An 18,597-nucleotide genomic window follows, 5' to 3' on the forward strand; every position below is an offset into this window, starting at 1 on the left:
TGAAACCATTCCCCTTTGTCCTGTCACTACAGGTCATTTCAGAACATCTCTGACTTCCTCTTAGGAGCTCTGGACAAATAGCGTTGCCCCATCCAGCTTAAGGTTTCCTTGTTCTCAACCCCTTCCCACCAAAACCTGGTCTCAGGGCACTGGGACATCATTTCCTGGGCAGTGTGGGATTTAACTGGGGTTCCCCAGTGCCCAGTGAGCTTGGTGAAGTAAAGGCTTTAGAAAGAGAGTTAGCAGGGTTAGAATTGGATGGTTTGGTGCTGAGCTGGATTGAGCTAAGTCCCAGATGTGGTTTGTCTGCAAACAGAGCAGGGGGGCCCTGGCACGGGGTGCCCAGAGCAGGTGTGGCCGCCCCATCTCTAGAATTTTCCAGGCCAGGTTGGACAGGGCTTGGAGCACCCTGGGACGGTGGAAGGTGTCCCTGCCCATGGCAGGGGGTGGAACTGGACGGGCTTTGGGGTGCTTTTCAACCCAGACCATTCCAAGACTCTCTAATCTGCCATGAGGAGGTTGCAGAGGTGATGTATTCACGGGAAGTGCAGTGAAACCTCCACACACATTTTCTTTCAGGCTTATTGTAGTCCATCTACTAAAGCAGAGAAAGGCACCTTCAATATTAATGGTTTAGGCTTCAACGTTGAGAGTTTTACATCCAGTAATACCCACCCTTATTGCATCTTTTCCTCCTGCTGTTGCTTCTAATTAAACACGCAGTATTTCAGCTCCTTTCAGAATATTGGCTGGAGTTTAATCCTTGGGCCACAACACTTTTCTAGTTTATTAAAAAATTCTACACAATTTGTGGCCCGGAGGGGTTTTCTCAGCTCTTTCTGAAGGTTTGTTGCTGTGGCTGTTCTGGTGCCTGACTGTTGGTTCTGTTGCCCAGGTCTCGCAGTGGCCAGTGCACTGGTGGACATTTCACAACAGATGCCAATTGCCTACAAAGAGAAATCAGGCGCCGTCCGAAATCGGAAGCAGCAGCCCCCTGCACAGCCAGGAACCTGTATTTGATGCATGGACATCAGAAACTGTCTAGGGTTTTAAACAAAATGGAAAAGTAATACCAAGGAGGAGGAAGATTTCCAAGTTGTGTCCCAAGAGACTAGAAGCACCCGGAAAAAACCACAACTTCCTTGAATCCATTTTTTTTCTCTCATCTACGTGCTAGTTGGCTTTATTTGACAACTGCTCCACTTAAGTTTTACTGACACATGGCTTCAGATTGCTCCTTGTTTTCTTCAAGTTTAAAGCAAAATTATTTTCTTGCAGATGCGGTGAGGTCCGACACCGCCATTCCCGGTCAGTGTAAATACAACAGTAGTCCAATGAATGACACTCAGGTTTCTACATGGAAAGTGCTTTGTAGTTCATGTATTTATCAAACTGTACAAAAGAAAAACATCCAGTGTTTACAGGTGTCAGCTGTCAACACATAAACACTACTATTAATCTTCAAAGCATCTTTATTATTTGTTTTCTTTTAATATTTAATTGTTCCTTCATTATTTCAGTGGAACTCTCTTCCAGGCACAGCCTTTTTGTAGTCATCATGGTCCAGGAATGCAAAAGCTGGCATGGTTTAAAGATTGATGTTGCTCAGACCACATGAAATAACTGGAAAGTTGGATGTTGCTTTGGAAAGACTCAGTGTTTACATAGTCTTAACCTGCTTGGAGTACACCACACACAAGTGCCTAGACGTGAACAGATCTAGGGAGTGAGGAGACTGCTACACACGCTGCTTTTCCACATAATTAAATTCCTTTAAAGGTATGTATACTCACATCTAGAGTCACCCAAGGCCCTCTGTGTCCTCTGAATGTGCAGTCAGAGGAAAATCACATTTTCCTGACCAACCAAATACTCACCCAGGTGCAAATATCTGGAAGACAGGCAGAGTTTCAGTATCCCATAAGAAAACTGCTGGTTTCACCAGCATTTTCATAGAAGCAGTCTGTGTTCCGCGTCAGACACATCACATTTTCCTGATTTGGGCCTCTTTCCTCCCCCTTCCCTCCTGCCATCCTTCTGGATGAGAGCTGAGCTTGGAGTCATTGCTCCTCAGTGCTTATGGTTTGCTCCATCTTCTTACAGGGTGTAAAAAGCAACATTCCGGGTGCCAGATCATGTGAGGATGACGTAAAAAGAGTTTTAAATAAAAATCAAACAGAGCAGCTTTGCTTTGCCACAGGTTTGAGTTCTACACTATCAGATCCTGATATTTCCTGTTAGTTTTGAGCTCTGTTGGAGGTTGAAGAAGTTGATGGTTGGTGAAAGGATGAGACTTACAAACAGCAGAGAGAAGGTTTGGCGTTTGGGGGTGCATGAAACCATCTGAACTGCTCAGACAAGCTGGGACTGTGCTCTGAGGCTCAAGGCTGGACTGAGCCCACCCGTCTGCATGTGGTGGTGTCACGTGTCCCTGGAGCTGGGAATGTGGCACGGGGCCTGGTGGGGCTGCAGTGGGGGCAGGTGGTGGTGGAGGTGCCAGAGGAGGTGTGTACCTACGGCTCACCACAGCAGTCGTGATCCATCAGCTCACTGAGCTGCTGCTTCTGCTGGGGACATCTGATATTTAACAAATGGAGAAGTAGCACGTGGAAGGGAAGTGCTCTTGGATCTGGCCAGGCAGCAGCTTTCCAAACTGAAACCCAAATAACTGCTCCTTTTTTGTGCGTGTTCTGGTAATCGGTCACATACCAGCCATGCCTTTCTGGGGTGGCTTTTTCCTAACCGTGTACTTTGAAGAAGCTCTTTGGAGCCTGGCAGCATTGCAATCAAGAGCTGAATTGCTGTGTGTGTCCAGACAGTGGTGATGGGAAGAGCCTGATGGCTTAAGGACTGTGGTGGATGATAATTCTGATTTAATGTTCATTCATTTAACAAATGTAATGGGACTGCAAAAAAATACTGGGACTGCAGAAAAATATTGGGAAAAATGCATTATATATATAAATATATATAAATGCATCTGTTTCTAAAGCAGACGTTTCAGTGCTCTGTGGGAAGAAGGAATTATGATCGGAAAAGGGTTGAGATTTGTCTTAGAACAAAGGGATTTAGGCAATTTAAGTTTTACCTGATGCACGGATTACCTCAGACAGATTCATCTCCTGATAATATTTTCTAACTTGCTCAGTGATAGGGTTAATCTGAACTGGAGAAATAAGACTGGACTAAAATCCCTCCCTTGGTACTGTGTATTTTCAGCCACGATGCACATCCTGATGTTTGCAGATTTCTTCTTGCTGTTTTTGGGGGGAGAACTGCCAGCTCAGATGGTGAAAGCCCCTGTGCTTGAGTTTCCCTCTTCAGGACAGCTCTTGGCAGGTGCTTAAAGTTATTGGGTTTTCCTGATCACAAACAGCTTTCATAACTGTAGGCCTGGAGGGGTGATACATTTTTACATTAATAAAAAGACATAAATACAGAGTTTGGGATGTTTTCTCACTCCTGGAGAGCTGGGCTGTCTGGTCTGCAAAGCCTACAGTGTGCCAGGAGTGTGGCCAAAATGAGGTGTCAGATTCTGAAAAAATCAGCAGAAATGATCAAAGTCAAGGTTTATCAGAACCAAGAAATGTAAATAGAGCGACAAGAGTTACTTATGTTACTAAAAGGAACTGGCTCTTTTAGGATGTGGCTCTACCCTGCATCTGATCTCCATCCTGATGAGGGAGAAGAGAATTCTCATACATAGCTCTGCTGCAGTTTCATCCCAGCTTAGAGGTAAGCAGGGAGAAACACGGGAAAGGATAGGGGAAAGAGGAATTGCTGGCAGCTTATCACCAGGCCAGTATCAAAAGTGAAGGACTTTTGGGTTTGTTTCATTTGGAGGTGAGGTGGGAGAGAAAGAACAACCTTATTTCATGGGAGAATCTGTAAATAAATGACAAATGACACACAGATTTTGCACTTGTACATAAACTCTACAGTAACGTGCAGAACATGGAGAGATTTAAAGTGTATATAAACCAGAAAAAATATTGAATGTATTTTGGTTATTTTAAATTATGTATGAGTTTTGTCTTAATAACTCCTTCATCTGATCAGTAGCAGATAACTCCAGAGCTTTAAACACCAGATTATATAGTGATATCTTGCAAAGCAGGGAGGCATAACTTGATTTTTGTGTGTTCAAATGTATTTCACTTAAATGTAGGAACCAAGTTAAATAATGGCTTTTCCATTTGAAAGGGGGGAAAGCAACAGTTGGATACAAGTAATAAATGTCCTTAAAGTGGTCACCACGTGGAGGATTAAATCAGTTGTTTAAGGCCTTTGTTACTAAAATTGTGGCAGTGTTTCCACTCAAAATCACTATTTTCAGGTGTTTATAACTAGCTGAAATTCAGCATTCGACATCTCAACCCTCAGAAGATTTTCATTCTCTGAGAGGAGCCTTTATAAAAATTAGTAATGAAATTTCAGAACTGTTGGGGCCCTTTTGCTTGAGAAAACAATGATGCCAGTGGATCTCCAAATAACTAATTTTTTTTTTTTTTAATTCACCATTTTCCATGGTTTTTAGCCCAGAATTTTCTCTGGGGTGATGTAGCATGACCTTGCCACGCTCTGGCTCAATATTTTGGATACAAGAATATTCATAAGACATAACTTTTCAGTTGTTATTACCACTTTTCCTGGGCTTGAAATGCATTGTAGTGAAATTACCAAAATAAAGCTATTTATGATGGGGCAATGCCTGCGACTAGCATCAAGCCATGGCACGTAATGTCCCAAACTGGGTGGTGTGGTACCGTGGACGTGGCAGCTCTGCTGGCAGCGCGCACTCCTGAGGGGCAGCTTGTGTCCTGAAGGGTGCCAGGAGCAGAATTCCCTGCAGGAGCCCTGACCAGGCTCCCGAGGCTTGGCTTTGTGGGGTGGCTGCAGAGGGCACTTGGCTTGCTCGGCCCTTCATGGGCTGAAAGGAGCTTTGAGGCTGAAATCCAGCTCTGGGCCTCTTCCACAACCCCTGGGGTTCAGGGCCATGGGGCTGGGCTGGTCCTTGGCTGCTTTTCCTTCTCAGGGGACCCTGAGCTGGGGCAGCAGCAGCTGCACCGTGAGCCTCAGCCCCTTCCCAGGGGAGCCGGGGTTGGTTTGCTGCGCTGTGCGAGAGCGAGGAGCGGGCTCCGTGTGCCAGAGCGGCCCTGCTCCTGTGGGCTCTGCACGCTGCAGGCTTCTTGCTCCTGTGCCAGCCCCGGGAGCTGCGGCCGCTCTGGGGCTGGGAGCGGGGCTGCCTTGGCTGCAGGAGGGGACAGGCCTGGGGGGCCGTGCTCCAGTGCTGGGGCTGCAGAGGGGAGGGAGGGATGGCTCGGTGTGCTCCTCATTTCTGGGTGTGTTCTTCGCAGTGTTACACAGGTTCCTCTTCTTCTGTTGGTAGCTGCTGAAGCGAGCTGAGTTTCCGTGCCAGGACTACTACAATATGTGTATCTGCTGATTTTTTCTGCATCAGGGCAGGTTTTGTTCAGTCTGTTTCTTTGTTCACACAGACTATTTGTGTGCGTCTTCCAGGTACTAGAATTCTTTAGACATTTCCTCTCCATTTAGTATTGATTCCACAAACCTCACCAGTAGAAAAAAAGAAAAAAAAACCCAATTGTCTCAGAGTGTATCACATGTCAGTCCATTAAAAAAAAAAAGAAGAAAAAAAAGAGTTTTATATTACTCTGAAATTTGTGCACAATAAATGTTCTTTAAGATCCTTGAATTAATTGTATTCTGAATTTTTTCCCTATTTGTTCTGTAATTATTTATGATTCTTATCTGTGTTCAGACTTGAGCTTAGTTTGTTAATATGTATAATTTAGCATTTATTGCATTCATATGTAAATAGGAGCAAGTATTGTAAACTATTTCATTGCTGGGGTTGTGGGTGTTATACATACACACATTTAGGATTGCAGTTTTTTGGTATAATTTTTTGTATTGTAAAATAACAGCTAATTTAAAGACAGAACGAGAAAATTCTTGGGAGGTCTGTGCATTTTAAATACAAATGTGAAGTACATGTATATAAATAAAAGTAAATAATGCAAATCTTTCCTCTGAAATAAAAAGTAGATGATCTGGTTAAAAATTTCCCCTTATTTATTTTCTTAAAATGGGGGGGTGGGGGAAATAATTCAAAGTGTTTTGAAGGCTTCTGGATGAGGTGAGGTGAGTTTCTGTTGTGGTGGTGGTGGGTATCAATGGGCTCCTGGCAGGTGCTGAATTTGGGAGGAGCAAGGAGGGTCATGTCCTCTGCCAGAGGATGGGGGATGGATGGACGTAATTCACAGAGTTAAATCCATAGATTTTAAAGGCAGAGACAGTCATTAAATAGTTTCCATTTCTACGCTCAGGTTCACCCCTCAGGGGTAAGAACCTTTCCTGACCTCCAGCCTGACCCTCCCTGTCCCTGTACAGAGAGCAGAAATCGGAGCTGCCCCTCCTGACATAACCCCAACAGGGCTACAAAATCTCAGCCCCTTCCCTTTCCCCTTTCCCCCTTCACTCTTGCTAATAATTTGTTTCCAGTAAATTTCTTAGTTTAAATCCAAAGAGGGAAAGCTCTCCCCTATGGAAACTGTGTGACTAGTTTTGCTGCTGATTATCAAATGCTGGCACCAGCTGCTGTTTCAGATGCACACAACAGCTGGAGAGGGAGACAGAGGTGGGCTCTCCTCTCCCACCTCCTGCAGCACCCACTGTACAGCAGGACACCTCCCACCACAGCACTTACCTTTGTTTGTTAGCTGGTGCAAGGCTTCTTGCCCTTCACAAAAGCCTAAAATCTGGTGAAATTACTCACTGAAGACAGCCTGTCTCATGGTTATTCAGGAGCTGGGGAAGTTACACTACAAGCTAACAATAAACATCTTGCTTTGGAAGCAAGACTGTGGAAAGATCAGCTGGAATTTTTGACTGACAGACACTCCACTTGAGAAACTGTAAAAGATACACAAACTTTCACAAAGTAAAAGTCTTCTGTGCATTCCCTAGAAATTTGTGGGGCTTTTCCCCAAAGTTGGGGCATCAATTTTGTGGTTACTCTCTCAAGGGCTGAGTGGAAGGACGCTGTGTACTCTATGGGTGGTAAGTTCCACTGACTCCTGTTCTCTACTGTGTCTTTGCTAGCTTTAATATATATAACAATAATAATAGCAATATATATTTAATATATAGCAATAACCTTAATGTCGTGCAGTGTTTTATGTAACCTCTCAGTAGTTCTCTTGTTTTGTACTGTGTAGTAACTGTTCAAGGCCTTTTGTCTGTTCCTTCCTGTCTGTTCAATAAATAACACATTTTATAATAGCCCTAATCAGCCAGTCTTAAGATCTTGTGAGCCAGAGGGATTGAGGTGCAGGTCACCTAAGCAGAGCTGCTGCCAAAAATCTGAGCCTAGGGCAGGGTTTTCTAAAGCTGTCACTTGATCCGTGACACCCAGAAATCCACGGTTCCAGTCCTGCTGGGACGCAATCCGCTGTTCTCCATTTATTTTTATGTCACTCTCCAACTTTGGAATTAAGCACTGCTGGGATGAAGCAGAGTTGAACCTGACATTTATGAGCCATGAGGGTTTCAGCCACAGTCACCTCCGAAGGCTGTTGTGCTGCTTCATTCCATGGCATTAAACTGGGATGCAGGAGCCCAATTCCAGCAATTGCTGCAGAGCTGAGCAGAGGATGCCAGGCTGACAGCACAGCGTGGGGTGTCCAGACTTGAAATGAAATGGGCAGGGGGTAGTGGTTTTAGAGCTGCTTTAAATTTATTTTGGACAGCAGGAAAAACCCTGGAGGGCTGGAGCCATTTTTCATCCCTGCTCTGATTTTTCTTGTATTGTAGCAAAGAAAAGGGGCTGGAAGGGAAGAGAGCATGGAGGTTTTCCAAGGCTTTGTGTCCATCCAGGATGATGGTCTTTGTTATCACCTGTCATTAATGAACAGTTTTGGGTAAGGAGCTAGAGAGGAATTTGAGGTCTAGCTTTTCTTTCCACACACCTTAAATATCAACCACCCACAGCAAGAAGGGACTTTACGTCTTTTTAAAAACCAATTTAACTCTCCCAGAAATCCTGGAGTGGAGGCTGGGTGGTGTTTCTTCCACCCAGGAAAAGGTGGGGTTTGGGGCAGCTCTTGGGTAGTTCCACATGGCTGGTTAGTGGTAAATAATTTCCAGCATGGCAGAAACACCAACATTTCCTTTTTTCCCCATTGATGGGAAGAGAGGAGGAAGAGAGGTGTACAAAAGAGCCAGAGCTCCATAGCCAATTGCCATTTGGGAAAAAAGAATTAGCAGGCTCTTTAATTTCTTCCTGGGGTTTTTGTTTCTGAACTAATTAAGCAGCAAGGCAGGGATTTCAGGGACAGAGTGGTAGCACTGAGATCTTGCCAAAGGCATAAGGTGGGGGGAGATTTTCTAATGAGGTGACAGCACCTGCTGATGATTTTTCTGGCTGGTGGACCCAGGTGTCAGCATCACTGGAGGTGGGCTGAGCTCCTCATGTTCCCCATTGCAGGTGGCTGGGAACAGCAACACATCCCCAGACTGTGTCAGAGTCCCAACACCCTTGGCCACGGGAGTTTGGGACACCACTGTCACCCTGTGGAAGCTCTGAGGTAAGGTACATGATGTCCTACAGGCACCTCTTCTCCTTGGTGACTCCTGAGACTTAGTGAAAAGCCTGGGATTTGGGATCTGCACTAGAGATGTCTCAAAAGAGATAAATCTTCCCCACAAACAAAGAGCAAGATCTCAGGGCTCAACCTGCATTGAAATGGGATGTTTTTCATTGGCATGTAGGGTTGGGACAAGGGGGAATGGCTTCCAACTGCCACAAGGCAGGGATGGATGGGATATTGGGAATAAATTCTTCCCTGTGAGAGTGTAAGACCCTGGCACAGGGTGCCCAGAGCAGCTGTGGCTGCCCCTGGACCCCTGGTAGCATCCAAGGCCAGGTTGGACATTGAGGCTTGGAGCACCTGGGACAGTGGGAGTTGTCCCTGCCACGGCAGGGGGTGGGATTAGATGGTCTTCACAGCCCCTTCCAACTCAAACTATCCCATGATTCTATGATCAGCTGCAGGAGCAGGCCCTTCCTTTCCCCTCTTCTCTGTGTTCCTGGGCCACATGCATCACTCAGAAACTACATCTGCAGGGAATTTAGCAAAAAAAACACTGACTGGGCCACTCTGGCTCTACCAAGAAGGATAGCACCTTTCCCCTCTTTGTTTCCCTGCTGCTGACAAGAAGCACAGGTGCAGCTCCATGAGCCTGTGAAGGCAGGGGCTGTTTCTGATCTGCCCCCATCCATGGTGACCAGCAATGCCATGGGGAGGATGGGATTTAATCTCTCTTGGTCCTCATGCTGATCCCTGAATTCAGTTTGGAAGCAGAAATTCAGTGGGTAGGCCTGAATTGTGGTGTCTGACAATGAATGGGGATGGGGAATTGGAGCAGAGCTCAGACATGTCTGGTGTCTCCATCCATCCATCATCCATCCATCCATCCATCCATCCATCCATCCATCCATTCATCATCCATCCATCCATCCATTCATCATCCATCCATCATCCATCCATCCATCCATCCATCCATCCATCCATCCATCCATCCATCCATCCATCCATCCATCCATCCATCATCCCACCTGCAGCTTGCTGGCTGTTCTATCAGCTCTGCTCTCCAGGCTGCAGCCACAATGTGCCTCCAACAAAGTGACTGGCAGGATTTCCATTGACATGTTCCCTGGGATCCTTGCTCCCACCAGAAATCATTTCCACTTCCCCTTAGAAAAAAACCCCACAAAATGACTTGAACATTTTTCATGTCAGAGCTAATTCTGCAGCTTTTCCCTTTGGCAAACATCCACTATTTTTGCAGAAATTCAGTGTTTTAGTAACCGAAGCAAAACATCTCCATCCCTATCAGCACTGTAGCACTGTTTGCTTGGAGATAACGTGTGGTAAATCGTTGTTTCTGATTCAACATCCCCTTGCAGCAGCTGAACATCAGCTGCAGGATTTAACTTGTGCTGTGATGGGGACTGTGGGTCCTCTCTGCAGGTCTCTCCTTCCAACCTGCCATGCTGCCCCAGGCTCTGGTGTGCCATGGAAACACAGAATGGTTTGGGATGGAAGGGACTTTAAATACATCTGGTCCAAGCCCCTGCCATGGGCAGAGGGACACCTTCCACTAGACCAGACTGCTCCGAGCTCTATCCATCCTGTCCTGGGGGCTGCACAGGTAAGAAAAGGTAAGACCTTTTCTCTGGGAAAGTGGAAAAATCCCTTCCTGTGCTCTTTCCTCAGTGTTTAATTTCTGTGGCTGTAGGAGGGAGTGGGGCTCAGTTCTGTTGTGGGCACAGCCAGCACCCCCAAAACCATACCCAGACCCAGAGATGGGGCAGAATTGGGGGTCAGCCAAAGCTTCTTCCAGCTATTAGTGCTTCTCCTGCTCCAGAATCTCTTCACCTTAAATTTAGGACGATTTCCAGGCTTCCTTGGAGCCAGTGGCTCCACCCCAGAGCAGGGCTGCTGCAGGCAGCCCCTGAGCTGAGCCCCACATGCTGTCCCTGTGCAGAGCCTGGGGCAGTCCCACTGGGGAGTGCAGAGAGCCCCGTGAACGCCCGGAGCCCTGAGCCCCCCCAGCTCCTCCACCCACCCTGTGGCCCTGGACTGCCCCCCAGTTTTGGGTGCTGACCTCGGGCGAGCAGCTGCTTGCCAAGAGCCAGGGAAAATCCCTCAGACCTGCAAGGCTTCCACAGCATCCTTCAGGTTCAGCTGGCTGCAACCTCCCAGGAATTGTCCTTTGAGCCAGCAAAGCCCAGCCTGGGTGCTGTGGGGAGGGAAAAAGGGGCTGTGTTTGGATCTGGGCTTGGGACTGTGTTTGGAACTGGGTTTGGGGCTGGGGTTGGGACTGGGTTTGGGAGTGGGTTTGGAGCTGGGTTTGGGGCTGGGTTTGGAGCTGGGTTTGGAGCTGGGTTTGGGGCTGAGAGGAGCCGTCAGAGCTGTCTGCAGCTCCTGCCGAGGGCAGCTCTAGTCTCTGCTCTCTGAGACCAGGGACAAGACCTGAGTGAACAACTGGAGCTGGGCCAGGGCAGGTTTAGTTTGGATTTTAGGGAAAGGTTCTTCCCCAGAGGGTGCTGGCACTGCCCAGGCTCCCCAGGGAATGGGCACGGCTCCGAAGCTGCCAGAGCTCCAGGAGCCTTTGGACAGCGCTCCAAGGATGCCCAGGGTGGGATTCTGGGGGTTTGGGCAGGGACAGGGGCTGGATTTGATGATCCCTGTGGGTCCCTTCCAGCTGAGGATATTCTAGGATTCCATGGTTCCAGCCAAGCATGGCTCATGTGAGCCCCACCACTCTTCCAGCCCCCAGAGAACATCCCCCAGGTTCTTCCAGCTGCCCTTCCAGCAGAGGAACAGAGCTCAGCACTACCCAGGACATGCTGACAGGGACAAGCTGGCACGGCAGGCAGGAACGAGGGGTCAGGAAAATGCATGTGTGCTTTATTCATGGATATGTTTGAATATTGACATGTACAGAAAAGGTAAGTACAAGTTTGGCCCCAGTTTGGGCTGGCACCCACCACCCTCCCCTTGAGCAAGGGCACACATGGGGTTCCTGCTCCAGCACCATCTCCCAGCCCTGGCTCTCCCTCCCAGCTCCTGCTCCCACCTGGACAATGCTGGACATGACGTGACATGACAGGTATAAGTACATACACAAAATTTCACAGGCTCTCAGGGCTGCCAGCCACTGGAAATAGTGCTGTGCAGCCAAAAAAAATACAGTTCAGTGCCTACAGAAAGTCTGGCTGGTTCTTTGAATGTGTTTTTTTCCCTTTCTTTTTCCCATGATTCTTCTTTGTGCTTATGGAAGTTGTCAGGAATGGAGTAACTCCTAACAAAAAATTGTCTCCCTTTCTGTGTCTTGGCTTGCTCAGTCTTTTGCCTTTCCAAGCAGCTGCTATGACTTCTGTGGTTAATCAAGAGACTTAAAAATGAAGATCCATGGTTCACTTCACAGAAATCAGCAGAGATGGAATTTCATCCAAAAAAATTACTGACTTTTCACAAGGAAAAAGCAGTGGTCTGTGCACACATGTTGGTGGGTGGGAGGAGAGTAATCATGTTTGCTTCCTTCAAAAGAAAGGTTCAAAAGTCATCCTTTTTTGCAAAGTTTGATTCATGAACAGGCTTGGAGGGAGAATCAACATTAAATATTGGTGAAAAGAGTAAAATAATCAGAACAAAGCCATGAAAGGTTTGGGATAATTTTTTTTTTGTTAATTCCCACTCCCCAGCTCTTTCCTGCTGGGTGAGAGGCTCCTTGCCCTGTGCCTCATCCATTTCATCCCAAAGCATTCATGAACCCAGGGAACCCCCAGGAGGACAGGACCTGGCCTGGGACAGGGCTTGGAGGATGGGACATGGGAACTGAGGATCTGGCTGGGCTCTGGTGCCTGAGACAACTCACATCTGCAGAGCCTTTGAAGCAAGACAGCCCTGGCAGTGTCCAAGGCCAGGCTGGATGGGGCTTGGGAAGCCTGGTCTGATGGAAGTGTCCCTGCTCATGGCAGGGGCTGGAAGGAGATGAGCTGTAAGGTCCCACCTGACTCATTTCATGATCCCATGATATAAATCCAGGGGAGATTATGATGTTGCACTGAAATACTTAAAGTAGGGGCTGATGTGGGGCATGGTGCTGGGATGAGGTAACCTCTGGAGGTCTCCTCCATTCCATCCAGTCCTTGAGCAGGATTCTCCACACCTCTTTCTACAGCATACCAGTCTGAAGGGAGAGGTGAGGTGGGGCTGCCAGGCATGCTGGCCACCAGGAAAAACTCTTTCTCTGCTGCATGAGAAGGAAATGGCCAAGTGGCACTTCAGCATCACTGACATATGAGAGACACAGGAGTGGGCGCTCCTGGAAAGCAGCTGACACTTGTGTCCCCACCCTGTGCAGACACTCAGCCTGTGCACAACTGAAAGCTGGTGGAGACTGGTTTGATGGGGCCAGATGTGTGAAAATCAGAGCATGGCTGCAGGACTGCAAAGGAAAGGGGCAGAAGAATGCAATTCCCAGCATGACCTCGTGGTGCTGAGGTAGTTCCTTGCCTTTGAAGGGCTGAGCAGTCAGGGCTTCATCCCTCTCCACCTGCAGCTCCGAGGACACAAGCTTTGTGTCACTTGCTCTCAGGGACAGTGCTGTCCTGGATAAAGGGGAGATGTTCACAGCAGCTCTGTGCCTGTGAGGGGTCACTTTGAAAGGGCTTTACTGCCTGCAGCTCTCCCTCCTGTCCCCTTGCCTGGTCGGAGTGAGCCCCTTGGCCACCAAGTCCTCACACACAGCTTTTAGCCCAAGCTGTGACTCCTCACCCTGCACACAAGCCTTGGAACTCGGTGGGCTCCTTGCACAGCCCTGGATCAGGAAACCTGGGTGCTACAGCCCTGAGGGCCTCAGGGAGCAGCACTTTGGAAAGGATGCAGCAGGAGGATTTCTGTTCATGTCAGACACATCCACAGGTGTTCAGCTTAAAACCAGAGTGGTTTCTTGTTGGAACAAAAGCCAAGGTAATTGCTGCAGTTTCTCAGAAAATCTGAAGAAATAAACAATGGGAGAGGTTTTGCAGGAAATGGGAATAAAAAGCAATGGACTTTGCTCTGTCTGATGCTTCCTAAGCCTTTCCATGCATTCAAATGCCAAGGAATTAATGGTATTTATTGGAGGAGCACAAACCAAGGAATAAATGGACTCCTGCAAAGGCCAGGCCTAAATACACTCAGGGGGATTCTGGGGCTATTGCTCTTCCTCCCATGGCACTCAGCCTGGGTAAGCATTTATCCTGGGAAACCTTCTCACTCTTCCTTACATCTTCCATCCTGGCTTTAGTAAAGGGGCTCAATCCCCCAAGAGGGCACTGGGACTCCTCAGCTCTCCTCCTTGAGGAAAGACCCTGGGATGCTCGGGTAGTCCAGGGTCACAGACCTGCCTCCCTGTGCCCCAAGACACCGGAGGGACAATGATCCTCCCTTTCCTCCCCTGGGCTCTGGCTAGGAAGAGAGGGTCACTTCAGCAGCCCTTGCTTAAACGACATCTACACTGAAAAAACAGAAACTGGCCAGAGGCAAAGCCCTTGACCTGCTCACCTGGACACAGGTGGTTGCCTCTGTCAGTTTTTCAGGGAGGGGAATCTGTAGCAATCCACAATATAATTCATGACGTGGCGTTTCTTGGTTGGGTATTTCTGTCTTCAGGGTGGTTTCTAGCAAACCTCTCCTAGCCTATCTCTTCCCAGGAAAATGAACAAAATACCTTGGCTGGAGACCCTGTGCCTATGAGACCAGTGGATGAACAGGTAGCAGGTGAGAGTGGGATGTGCTGGGTTCACGTCAAACCCTGCCCATGGGCTCACACACTGGCCCTGACAGAGAAAGGGTAGCCTGGAGTGGGACAATATTGGCTTCTGGTTGTTTGGATGTGACAAAAATGCCCCAAAACACTGAGCAGGACCAGTGGATAGAGATGTTTGGGTTGGGACACAAAAAATTCAGCCGTAAACAAAATGCAACACACGTGTTTCTTCCTGAATACCATCAATACAGGACACAGGTTCCCCTAAGAAGGAGGGCCCGAGGGGAGGTGACAGCTGGGATGTGGATGCTGGTTGCACTCTGGCCATGGTTTTGAGAGGGTGGATAATCCCTGCCAGCCAGTTCAGAGTGTGGTTACTTGGTCCTCCCCAGAGGTGCTTCAGGTTCCTCTCCAGTGAACAAAACCAACCACCTTCCCACCAGTTTTCTGGTTTCTTCAGTCTGAAGGAACCAGGTGTGTTGTCCTTCAGGTCCTGAGTAACCGTGCAGACAGTCTGAACTCCACGTGTCCTGTCAAGGGCCCCTCAGTGTGGGCTTCAGGAAACCTCCTGACAGGTCATCCATCCATCAAGTCTTTCCCCTCTTGGCTGGGGCAGGAAGAAGCATTTCCTTTGCAGCTCTCATTTCTTGGATCAACTCTCTCCTTCATCTTTTCCAAGGGAATTGTCCATGGCTTCAGCCCTAATCATGGAGAGCTGGAGAAACAACAACCAAGCTGTGGTGTAGAAAGGTGGCCAGGACCAAGAATGAGCTGGTTGTCAACAATGCTGATCATATAAAATCAAATAAACTGGCAGACAGATGAGAAGGAGGAAGGGATGCCCAAACACTCACCTTGACTTCCCTTCCCCTCCCTTCTCCCTGCTCTCCTCCTGAATAAGTTACTGGTCTGGTTGTTCAGTAAAGAAACCAACACAACTCGAGTCTCTGCCTGGTGTGTGCCAGCCCTGCCTCACATCACGGGGAGGCTCAGCACAGCAGGGGCGAGGAGAAGCCACATCTGCAGCAGAGAGGCCGCCCAGCAGGGAGGGGCTGCTGGGCTGGAGGTCCCTGAGGACAACCGAGTAGAGCCACGCAGGAGCCTCTCCTCTCCAGCCACCTGAAAGAGAAAGGAGACAGCGTGGGGTGAGAGCTGTGGCTGATCATGCAATCATGAAATGGTTTATGTCAGAAGGGACCTTAAAGACCATCCAATTCCAACCCCCTGCCATGGGCAGGGACACCTTCCAGTATCCCAGGTTGCCCCAAGCCCTGTCCAATCTGGCCTGGAACAGCTTCCCAGGGCAGCCACAGCTCCTCTGGGCACCCTGTGCTAGGCTCTCCCCACCCTCACAGCCAAGAATTTAGTCCAAATATCCCATCTAACCCTGCCCTCTGGCAGTGGGAAACCATTCCCCTTGTTCTAGCATTCTGGCCCTTGTCCCCAGTCCCTCTCCAGCTCTCTTGGAGCCCCTTCAGGCACTGGAAGGTTACAATTAGGTCACCCTGAACTTCTCCAGGATGAACAATTCCAATTCTCTATTTTTCCTCATAGGAGAGGGACTCCGTCTCTCTAACCAAACTGGTGTCTCTCCTTGATGCCTCAGAGCATTTGAGGCTCGGGGCTGTGCAGCCCCAAGTGTGTGCATGTGCAGAGGGACCAGGGCTGATTTCAGCACCCAAACTCCAGCTTGGAGGTCAGCGCAGCTCTTCAGGAGATGCTGGTGAAGGTGGTGTCACAGCAGGAGAGTAATTCGTGAGCACAGCACTTGTTTGGGCACTGGCTGGAGGTGTGTGTGCGAGGTGGGTGCCTGGATGCCCTCTCAGGTCAGTGGCCATCCATGAATCTTATGGAGCCACTGCTGGCCAGTGGTTTCACCTGGTGACCTTAAAGGTGGGTGTGGAATATACCTCCATGGTGTTGGGACACATTTCACCAGCTTTCCCCCTCAGATCCAGAAGTGCCAACCTCATTAAAGGTTGAACAGGATCTGAATTTGAAGCTGAGTCCAAAGCCAAGCCCCAGATGTCTAGTTTCCATCAGGTACCACGCTCCAGCAGCACTCACACCTCAAAGGAGGGATGTGCTGCTGCCACAAGGAGGTTGGAGATGTGGCAGGGCCATCCTCTACTGCAGCTGCTTTTTCCAGCTTCACACTTGCTGCTGGGACTCCTGTCCTGGTCACACAGTTCACAGCTTCTCCTTCTCTTCCAGAATGAAGTTCTCAGTGCTAGGTCTGGACCTGAGGCCACTACTTGGATCTCTCTAAGATATGGGGAGTGCCAGCTGGAGGGAAGCCCTCCAGACCCGTTGGGTGCCAAGCTTATGGCCTGGTGAAGGTGTCCCCTGCAACAGTGCCACCAGTGCCCTGGAGAGCACTGAAGGGACCCTGTGAGGGACCCTGAAGCCACTTTTCTCCCCCTCCCAGCCTGCTGCTCTGTGAAAACAGGGTGGAGAGAGGTGAATCAGGTGTTTTCCCAACAAAAAAACAGTGATAAGCCTTAAAATAACCCCCACTTGGAAGGTATCAGTCAGCCCAGTGCAAAGCCCACGCTCAGTCCTTGGAGTCTAGTTAAAACTGACAGCTTCTGTAACCTGAACGTTCAGCAAATCAGGGTCACTGTTAATTATTCAATAGGAAAATAATTGAATCTGAAAATTAACTCAAGGTCATTTTGCTTTATTTAAAAATAAAATATTTAATGCCTATCACGGCCATCATCAGTAAATGAACATGTTATTTGTTTTAAAATAATTTCAATTTAATATTATTTTGATAGTAATAATTTACTGATGAACAGAACATTTTCTTTCAAATTTTACAATGCTTAGCAAACCTTAAACCTCTGCATTATGACCTCTAGAATCCTCATCTAACAAGGGAGGATCTTGTGTCCTGGGAAGTTGAAATGCTTGTCTGAAGCTGAACTGATGCTCTGAAGGATGGTGAGGAGCCAAGCCAGTGGTCCTGGGTGAAAACCCCATGGATTTCCCAGTACTTGTAAATGAAACATATTTCTGAATAATGGGAAGGGAAGGGAAGGGAAGGGAAGGGAAGGGAAGGGAAGGGAAGGGAAGGGAAGGGAAGGGAAGGGAAGGGAAGGGAAGGGAAGGGAAGGGAAGGGAAGGGAAGGGAAGGGAAGGGAAGGGAAGGGAAGGGAAGGGAAGGGAAGGGAAGGGAAGGGAAGGGAAGGGAAGGGAAGGGAAGGGAAGGGAAGGGAAGGGAAGGGAAGGGAAGGGAAGGGAAGGGAAGGGAAGGGAAGGGAAGGGAAGGGAAGGGAAGGGAAGGGAAGGGAAGGGAAGATCAGGCCTCCAGGAGGTGGAAGGTAGGCTGGATGCCTGCATGTGACTGAAATGACACAAGTGGAAGAAGGAGTTGAGGTGAGGAGGCTGCAGGAGGCACAGACATGGCCGATCATCTCTCTGGGCCAGGCCTGCCCTCTCCTACCTTGGTGGGCTGGAGGTGCTCCAAGCTGTTCTCTCTGAGGGTCGCCACAGCTCTGTTGGCATTTCTCTCCTGCTTGTACATCTGTGTGGTGGGGGGGACGGACGGGCCCACAGCTGTGTTCAGGTGAGTCCCATTGCCAAAGGCCTGAATGGCATTTTCTTGGTGTGGGGAAGATGGAGAAAAGGGTTGTCAGGGCAGGGGAAAGCCTCCCTTTCCCAGCCTCTTTCTCTGCATCACCCAAATGGATGCCCAAGGCTCTTGGGAGCCCCTTTGTTGATAATACAGGGAGCTGGACACCTCCAGACCCTAGAGCAGCACGGCACCTCCACATCCCCGTGCACAAGAAGGCTCCCCAGTGTGCAGCAGTGCCACTTACGGAGACAGACGTTGTTGGTGAAGAGGTGCAGGAAGCTCTCGCACTCGTCCTGCCGGTTCCCGCTGGCGTTGCAGGTGCACCAGGGAGCAATGCTGGAGGTTGAGTTGTCGATGTAGTTGGGGGTGATGGGGCTGCCTGCCAGGACCGACAGACAAATGTTACTGCAGGGCAGGGACTCCAGGAAGGGTCAGTGACATCCCTCGTGCTGCTCTCCTGGGTTATTCTGCCTCAGCCAAGCCCCTCCATGACAGCAGCAAAACCCTTCAAGTGCTGATGTCATGGGCCTGGTTTGCTCCCAGGGAAGAGAAGAGGAGCAGTCACAACCCTTTTGGTCATGTCACCATCAGCAAAGCCTTCAGTCAATTAAAAAGTGCTATCAGTCCAAGGAATGGGCAGTTTCTGGGAATTCAGGTTCCCTAATAACATT

At 48.8% G+C, this 18,597-nt stretch overlaps 2 protein-coding genes across 6 annotated transcripts in view; one reads left to right on the forward strand and one right to left on the reverse strand.

Moving 5' to 3' along the window:
* ATRN (attractin) overlaps positions 1 to 6,085 on the forward strand; it is a 147,898-nt gene extending 141,813 nt beyond the window's left edge. For 2 of the 4 annotated variants that reach the window (XM_002188251.7, XM_072927806.1), the window contains exon 29: positions 896 to 6,085. In XM_002188251.7, the coding sequence (XP_002188287.4) occupies positions 896 to 1,020 (125 nt within the window). In that variant the 3' untranslated portion in view covers positions 1,021 to 6,085. The remainder of the gene's footprint in view (positions 1 to 895) is intronic. The other 2 variants (XR_012055457.1, XR_012055458.1) reach the window with 2 other exon arrangements.
* Positions 6,086 to 11,477: 5,392 nt separating this feature from the next.
* Positions 11,478 to 18,597, reverse strand: part of LOC115494833 (GDNF family receptor alpha-4) — a 68,570-nt gene continuing 61,450 nt past the window's right edge. Inside the window, exons 6-8 of one of the 2 annotated variants that reach the window (XM_041715541.2) lie at positions 18,171 to 18,305; positions 17,795 to 17,952; positions 11,478 to 15,465 (exon numbers count right to left, since the gene is read on the reverse strand). In XM_041715541.2, the coding sequence (XP_041571475.1) occupies positions 15,319 to 15,465; positions 17,795 to 17,952; positions 18,171 to 18,305 (440 nt within the window). In that variant the 3' untranslated portion in view covers positions 11,478 to 15,318. Of the gene's footprint in view, positions 15,466 to 17,579; positions 17,696 to 17,794; positions 17,953 to 18,170; positions 18,306 to 18,597 lie in introns of those variants that run through there. The other variant, XM_041715543.2, reaches the window with a different exon arrangement.

Source organism: Taeniopygia guttata, chromosome 4, assembly GCF_048771995.1.
Source record: "Taeniopygia guttata chromosome 4, bTaeGut7.mat, whole genome shotgun sequence".
Taxonomy (NCBI): domain Eukaryota; kingdom Metazoa; phylum Chordata; class Aves; order Passeriformes; family Estrildidae; genus Taeniopygia; species Taeniopygia guttata.